At 36.8% G+C, this 8,207-nt stretch overlaps 1 protein-coding gene across 1 annotated transcript in view; it reads left to right on the forward strand.

Annotated features, from left to right (window-relative positions):
* The first annotated feature begins 2,859 nt into the window (after positions 1-2,859).
* Positions 2,860-8,207, forward strand: part of KY (kyphoscoliosis peptidase) — a 34,316-nt gene continuing 28,968 nt past the window's right edge. The window contains exon 1 of the mRNA XM_015815597.2: positions 2,860-3,168. Coding sequence (XP_015671083.1) covers positions 3,021-3,168 — 148 coding nt within the window. The 5' untranslated portion in view covers positions 2,860-3,020. The remainder of the gene's footprint in view (positions 3,169-8,207) is intronic.

Raw genomic sequence — 8,207 nt, forward strand, 5'->3', positions numbered from 1 at the left:
TAATTCTTTTCTCTGTGCATCACTATCATGCATACGTACAAAGTGATGAGGACTTGATTCTGAAACTGCATCCACTGTTGTGTCTGTTTTGAGGTCTCCTGACCTCGCAGAAGCTTTTGACTGAGAGTTAAGGCTCAGCAGTCTAATGTACACTCCTGGGACAAAACTTACTTTGATATTCTGTATGATCAAGTGAGATTTAGGCTATGAATTATTAACAAATGAAACTATGCTAAAAATCTATCAATTATTAACAAATGAATGTACACTAATACTTATAGGCCCTGGGCTAAATGCATATTGCTTTTAAGATGTGGAAAGGCTACAAATGTCTTACTCTGGGCCAACCACTTTCTCTGTGGCCTTCCTATCTCTGTAGTATTCTCTCTAAGGCAGATTTACACTTTCTATGTGGTTCATCATCTATATGAACCTCTTACCAATTCCTTACTGCAGGAATGGAGGACATTGTTCCCGCCCATTCACAGCCCCTTACAAAGGCATCTTGTGGTCCAACTCTTATTTTACCAGAGAAAATTGAGATCAGCCCTGATTCCTACTGGGACTGCAGAATGGGGAAGGTTAATATTTGCACACCTTTTCTTAAATGCACTTAGAAGATAGCACAATACTTTTCTTTTATATACACACTCATTGTATTATGTAAAAGGAGTCAGGGTTTGGCAGCTGTGAAACAATAAATTTCACACTACAGATTATTAGAAAAAGAAGTGATGATAAAATTGTTCAAGCCTTAATGGTGTTACATAAATCTGTGGTATCACGTTTTTTGGCATACTATATTTGTACTGTAGAGCTGGAAAAGGTGCAAAAAAAAAGAGCAATAAAAATTAAGGTGTTGGAACAGTTTCCTTAACAAAGTAAGACTAAAATATTTAAGGCTTTAAGAAATAAAAAAAAATAAGACAATGTACTAGTAGTTTATAGAAATAAAGATACATGGTGTGGATAAAGTGGATGTTTTTCCTCCCTCAAAGTAGAACCTAGAATCTACTGAGGGAAAGAATGAGCAGCAGGATGCATAACAAACAGTAGAAAATATTACTGCACAAAAGGTTTAATTGACGGATTTGTGATGAAGGCTAGCAAATGGTATGATTGAGGGATTAGAAAAAAATTTGGATGATAGAATATTTGTCACGAGGATCATGTGTGGGGAGAAACTGTGATGGAGGCTGTTGCATTCATGCCCTGCTTGGAGACTTCTGGGAGGGTCCAATTTGGTCCTTATGGAAATGCTGGACAAATTTTTTTAACTTTCATTTAATTATACAATTCTATCCCCAAGGCCTGTGAATGCTTAATTGTGAAAAGTTGGTTAAAACTAATTAATGGCTTTCTGAAATTCTTTGTTCATTTCCTTTCTTTGATTTTTATTTTTCTTGGTTTATGCTTCTGTTTTGTTCTTTACAATTTCCATCATTTCTTCCAACATTTAATTTGCTTTCTTCTGTTTCTTGATCTTTGGCAGTTTCTTTTTACATTCATCCTGAAACATTTTCAGTTTCATTCTTTAGTTCCTCTGGTTCTCTATCAGTGAGGTTCAAGACTTTAAAGTAAATCTGATGTTCTCCTTGAAAATGGTAGCATATGCTCAAGATCACATCATACAATCTGGTTGGCTTTGTTCTTCTGTTTTAGCTTAAGGATAACCAATTCATGATCTGTTCCACAGTCTGCTCTTGGCTGCATCTTTACTCTTATAAAAGCTCTTGAATGTGAGAAGTGGTCATCATAACTTCTAGAGGTTTTCGGTGCCATTATAACTTCTAGCGGTTACTAAATGAATGGTAGTAAGTCAAGGATTACCTGCACAAATATTTATAGTCCCAAGCTACAGCAAAGTTACTTGAAAAAAAAATGAGCTGGTAGTGGTTAAAGCTTGGGTTCTCTGTGATCAATTATATAAATTCACATTTGATTAATGAACAATGGATACAGAAGCACAAAAATATGTAACTGTGTTGAACAGTCCTTTACTCACACTCCAAAAACCACAAGCCAAACATCATTAAACATCCAGCTCTAGATAGAGGCCCAATATATATTTAGAAAGGATTCTTAAGCTAGCACACTCTCTCCCCACTACACTGGCTGGCTAAACTAGGTCACTCATAATTGCTAAACCATATTGCCTATGTTCCTTCTCAGATTTTAGCTGGCCTGGAAGACTGCAAAAAGGATTTGTTGAGACTTCAGCCTTTTTTATGCTTAGCCTGAATGGGCACTGCAAATTTAATCAAATATGCAAAATGTCACAAAAATGGGGGAATGCAGATATTGTACTAATACTGTTACATCTTGGAAGATCTGGTCAGCTTCTAAAGATAGTTGAGATTACATTGTTAACTGTTTGAGATGATTTGGACAATATCAAAAACTTCCATTTCCAAAGAACATCCAGATCATTTCTTTCCTTTTTGCTATTTTTTTTTTATTTTACTGATTTTCTACCCAAACTAGCTCACCCTAAGCCTTGTTTTAAGTCCAAGCATTGGTTTGTTAATCAAGGAGAAATCCTTTTAGGGAACGGGCAATCTTCACAAAGTAAATTCTCCGATAGCAACAGAGGTATTAGCAGGATTTATGTGTGGGCAAGGACTTCATGCTGAAAGGGCAGCCAGAAAAGGAAGAGGCTTAAAGAGGACATGATCTGAAACCTGACCCTTCCCTCCCCATATTCTCTCTCTCTCTCTCTCTCTCTCTCTCTCTCTCTCTCTCTCTCTCTCTCTCTCTCTCTCTCTCTCTCTCTCTCTCTCTCTCTCTCTCTAGGTTTGGGAAATGGATCCCTGCTGGAATTTCCTTTCAAAACTGACTTGTAACCTGATTTAAGGTCAGATCACTATAGAACATCAACAAGATCATCAACCTTCTGCATGTGTTTCATGCATGTATGGGTGGATGCATGTATTGGGTATAGGGTGAAGCAAAAGGTGCACAGTGTTTGTCCTTAGAGACAGTATAATCAGTAGCTATAAGAGAGAAGAGGCAATGATCTGATGGGGACTATGGAGTTTCCAAATGTTCATAGTGCAGTTGCTCTAGAAATGCTTCTTGTAGTCCAATCTGAGAAGAGACACACCACTGCTGTGCAAAAACTGCAGGAAGACAAACAGGGGGGAAGCTTTGTCCTACAGCAAAACCAAGGTAAAAAAAAAATGCATTGACTGGGGAGTTTGCAGTGAGGGGTTATCTGTACAACTCCCTTAGTAAGTGTTACCTTAGCAGAATGAGGGGATTGGGGAATCAAAGGAAACAAAGCAGTTTTTTGGTTTGTTTGTTATTTTGTTTTGTTTTGCATATATATGTGTGTGTGTCTGGGTAAACAAAAGTTTAAGCAAAAAGGGGAATATTACTTAGTCTTAGCTCCTTTCATTTTTTTCCTTTCTTTTTCCCTTATTCTTTTCTGCCAGCCTTTGGATGGAGGCTACAGGATGAGAGCTGTTTTAATAGTGTGTAAAGCAGCACATGGTTCTCTGTATGGCAATGCAGCTTGGAGTAATACAAGCATACAGCAAAACATAGGACTAAGTGCAAAGGAACGCATTGTGGCTACTGTTGCAAGGATTATGAATGCAGATAGTCCTAGCTCAATGTGAGATTTTATCAGAGCACCCGGATCTGCACTGTAATTTTTTTCTATATCTTTTTATCTACCAACTGGATTTTTGCAGCATGGGCCTGATAGTCCTAGATTTTATAGCATAAGATTCTATACTTCTAAAGTTTAATCCAGAAATCACTCTTAATTTGCAGACAAAGCCAGTGAGGGAACAGACTGAAATGGACAATGATTCAGTAATTCTATTTCCAGCTGCTGCTATAATAAACAAAGAGAAGAAATATCTCATGTGTCTATATAAATACGATTGTATTAGCGTGCATAGTTGTGATTAATAAAAGGGATATCAGAATGAGACATTTATAGCTTCATTCAAATCAGAAGCCTAGATTGTGTTTTGCAGAGGGTATAAATTTTAATAGTGACTTAGCAGATTTTATAGTTGTTGCTGCTGCTATTTTTTTCTATCTGATTTTAGAATTAGGTAAAACTTGCATTCCTATTTGTATAACTGATTAAGTGACATGCCACTGAAGTTTATACAGATTTCCCGTATTATTGATTTTACTTCATAATAACTTTCCTGGTGAGATAGTTTAAGGTGAGAGAAAATCCAAAGTCCAAAGTCATCCAGAAAAATTCATAATTGAGCAGAAACTGGAACCTGATTTTCCCTTTCCTTCTTCATAACATTAAGCCACATAGGTTCCTAAAACTTGTTCTTCTATCCATCTTATTATGGGGGGTGTGCAGGGTGTCCACAGGGTACAGTCAAAAAAGTCTCACTTAAAAACAGGCAGAACTTTTATTGCAGAGTCTTGGTTGCCATTTTGGCTTTTTTGACCATACCTAGTGGATACCCTGCAGGGGCGGTATGTTTTTAAATTCAAACAATTAAAGCCGTCGGATGGTAATTCAGTAATATCACCAGAGATAATGTTGCTGATGGTGGGGTAAAGGTTTGTTTGTTGTTGTTATGAGAGAGAGAGACAGACAAACAGACAGACAGAGACGGATGGAGAGAGAGAGAATACTTGGAGGGTGGTGGCTGGTTAGACAAAATGAATTTATTTAACTCAACAGAGCCTTAACACCTTTATTTTTAAGGTTAACTTTGCAAAAAGTATAAATTTAACTTTTTAGAATCATAGAAACAAAAGCATCAACAATTTGCTGCTGAATTTCAGCAACATAATCCTAACAGACATTGGGACTGCAAAACTAAGGTTGGGGCCTTGGGCTGGTCATCCCATCTTTTATTAATCTTTGAGACCATTCTTAAATCATCATATACAGTTCCAGGCATGCAATTGTGTTTGATTATCAAAAACTGAGTAGAGAAAAGTTTTTCCTCATTTGTCATTATTAAAATCAGAGTAAGGTGTTTTTCCATGCAGAGTTAAAACAGCTGTATTCCTAAGACAGCTTATGTGATTTAAAGGTTTTTCCAGTTGCTTTTTCTGTTTTGTAAAAATATATTATCTACATGGCTAGTCATGGCTTCCCTTGTGGATACAAGCAGAGGCTATATATGTGGAAACAACTGGAAAACATAGACCTTTCTGAAGGATGTGACTGGTTTAATCGTTCAAAGAGAGTGGTGTGCTCACATCATCTCTTTCAAATTCTTTGCATAGTCCTAAACAGTTTTTTATCCAACAGATAATTAAACTATGGAATTCACAGCCAAAATTATGTCAAAATAATAGCACATGCATCTGTGAATGATATAGCAGTCTCTAAATTTGATATATAAAGGAAAATAAATAATGATGTCATCTTGCAAATGGCATATTATGTAGTGACACAAGCATTGATGATGGTGCCATGCATGTTGATATTTGTTCCCCACTATCCCTCTGAACTGTTCATTGTACCAATAAAGACAATTTTAAAAGCAGACCAGTTAAATTCATGAAAAATAGAGCCATCAATGGCTTATAGTCTTCATAGTGAATCTTATCTCTGGAATCAAAAGCAGCATTCCTTAAATGCCATTTAATAAGGATCAACAGTGGAAAAGAGCCATAACCCTCATGTGAACTTCCTGAATGCTTCTGTTGGCCACTCCATGATGCAGTCTTTCATAGTAGGGATCATAAGCAGGACCCATCTCATCCTGTGGTGATAGATTTATCTGTGTAAGGATGCTTTGTCCTGGGTTTGCCCTGGCTTTCTTCTATGCTTTGCAGTTGGATAATATTTCGCATAACTCATGGCATAAGGAGATCAGCCTGGAATAAAATTGTGGTTGCTAGCCATTCCAATGGGGGTGTAAATAACTAATGAATAACTAACTAGTGAAGAAAGGCTCATAGAATGCTATAGCAGAAATGTTTTTAGTATATAAATCTACTAAAGTCCTCACATGAGGGGAATTAAAGCAATCACATAAGGATGATTATTTATTCTGTTTTACTAGTAAACAAGAAGAGGAAGCAATATGCTAGTCTTATATAATATGAACAGATTCTGTGTTGGTTTGGGGCTGTTGATTATAAAGAAAATGTATCACTTGCAGTGTATCCAACTATTTTGATGTTCCTTCAGCAGCTGATTCAGCCATCACTCCCAGTGGTCTGCTTGGGTCAGCTGCAGCAGGCAGGATCAATCAAAGCGTGCCAGGCTATGTGTGTTTGTTGCCAAACAAGGAAAAGCCACAGCAATGGACACAGTGGAAGATTTTCCCTTGAGCCAACACGTTTCAGAAATGATCCACTGGGAGATTCTGTTATTGTTGTTTTTTGCCAGCCTTTTCATTTCTAATCACTGTCATTATATATATGTATATATGAATTTTGTTTACAGTAATAAAATCTAATAGAAACTGAAGTTAAAGAAATAATTTGCTTCAGGCATCAAGTCACAAGACGTAGGCACCAAGTTAATCAGGAGCATTATGCAAGTTTATTTGTTAGTTTGACAATAAGAATTTACATCAACTTCCACTTTGTAAATAGTTTCTAACTATTTTTTGTTGCATAATTAATTATCAGAAATCTTCATGCACTTAGTGGGAAGGCATCAACAAATCAATTTTGGGTATTATGGTTTGATTACAGTACTTGTGAAGTTTGACACCATGAAACAGCCAGTGCTCTTACAGTATTTCTGAATGCTCTGAGGTAATTCAGATTGAGCCATACTGTAGTTAAACAAACACATGACTATAACACGTTGCAATGATAATTTATCATTCATGGCCTGAGCTATGCCAGTCATAAGTTATGTAGTACCCAGAATGGAAAATGCATTTTTGGAATGCTGCAGCTTCTCTTTGATGATTATCAGTATACAGTTGTTTGAAAGCATATACTGCTTAATATATTCCTTTATGGAGACTGAGTTTAGCAATGTTATATTATTCTGTACTTTATTTTGATTTATGCATTAAAATATAAGATTTTAAAACATAAAAAACACATTTTAGCACTTCCCATATGTTCTTCCAAAGCATAGAGAAGGTTTGGGTTCAACTAACTCTTGGTAAACTCCCTTGATAGAAGGTCTGGGGGCTAAATTGTATGATGAACGGTTGAGGGAGCTAGATATGTCTAGCCTAGCAACACAAGGATTAGGAAGACATAATAACTGTCTTCCAGTACTTGAAGGGTTGTCACAGAGAAGACGGGGTTATTTTCCAAAGCACCAGAGGGAAGAACAAGAAGTAACAGGTGGAAGCTTGTTAGAGAGAGATCCAACCTAGAAGTAAGGAGAAATTTTCTGATAGTGAGATCAATTAATCAGTATAGCTTGCCTCCCAGAGTTACTGGGTGCTCCCTCACTGGAAGTTTTCAAAAATTGACTGGACAACCATTTGACCCGGATGGTATAAGGGCTCTTGCCTTACACAGGGGGTGGGACTAGAAGACCTCTGAGGTCCCTTCCAGCTGTATGATTCTGTGGCTACCAATTGCATGGATCCATCCTTCATGTACACAATTACACATAACAAGCCTTCTCATGGCCATAATTAAAATGCACCTCTATTTCTATGATCTGCTATTTGTGCAACTTGATTGTTAATCAAACCCCACCATTCAAAGAATTTTCCTATATTTGCTCAGCCTAGCACTATCACACATTAAGGAGATTGTTAATTTTCCTGTCAGAAAATGATACTTGGAGGAAGAAAAAGAAACAGGATAATCCATGAATCCTCTTTCTTAACTTGACCCCATTAAACCCTAAGAATAGCATTATCTTTAGCCTTGTGGTTGAGGAGGAATAGAAGCCAGCAATTAAAGCAGCAAAATATACATAGCCAGGATAGAACAGCTATCTGGTCTAGTCACTAAACAAGGCAAATTTAAGAAGTATACTCTTTGACTTAACTCCATTAATCAAAGATCAGCATACCACTCTCCCCTGGTAAAATTGATAAAATAAAAATCTTGCAATGAGTTTTGACTACCACTCTAGTTGCACTAGTTGTTGCCATGCTTTCACAGCAGCCACACAAAATTTGGTTTTTGTACTGATCGTAGCATAGTTTGAGCCTGACAAGGAGGATTAGGATATATTGCATCAGGAGCAATATGTAATCCTTACACACAGTGCTTTTTTTGTAAAAAAAAAAAAAAAAAAAAAAGTGCTGGAACTCACACGCATCATATAACCCGCC

The sequence above is a fragment of the Protobothrops mucrosquamatus genome, unplaced genomic scaffold (assembly GCF_001527695.2).
Source record: "Protobothrops mucrosquamatus isolate PMUCROS unplaced genomic scaffold, P.Mucros_1.0 scaffold353, whole genome shotgun sequence".
In the NCBI taxonomy this organism is placed as follows: domain Eukaryota; kingdom Metazoa; phylum Chordata; class Lepidosauria; order Squamata; family Viperidae; genus Protobothrops; species Protobothrops mucrosquamatus.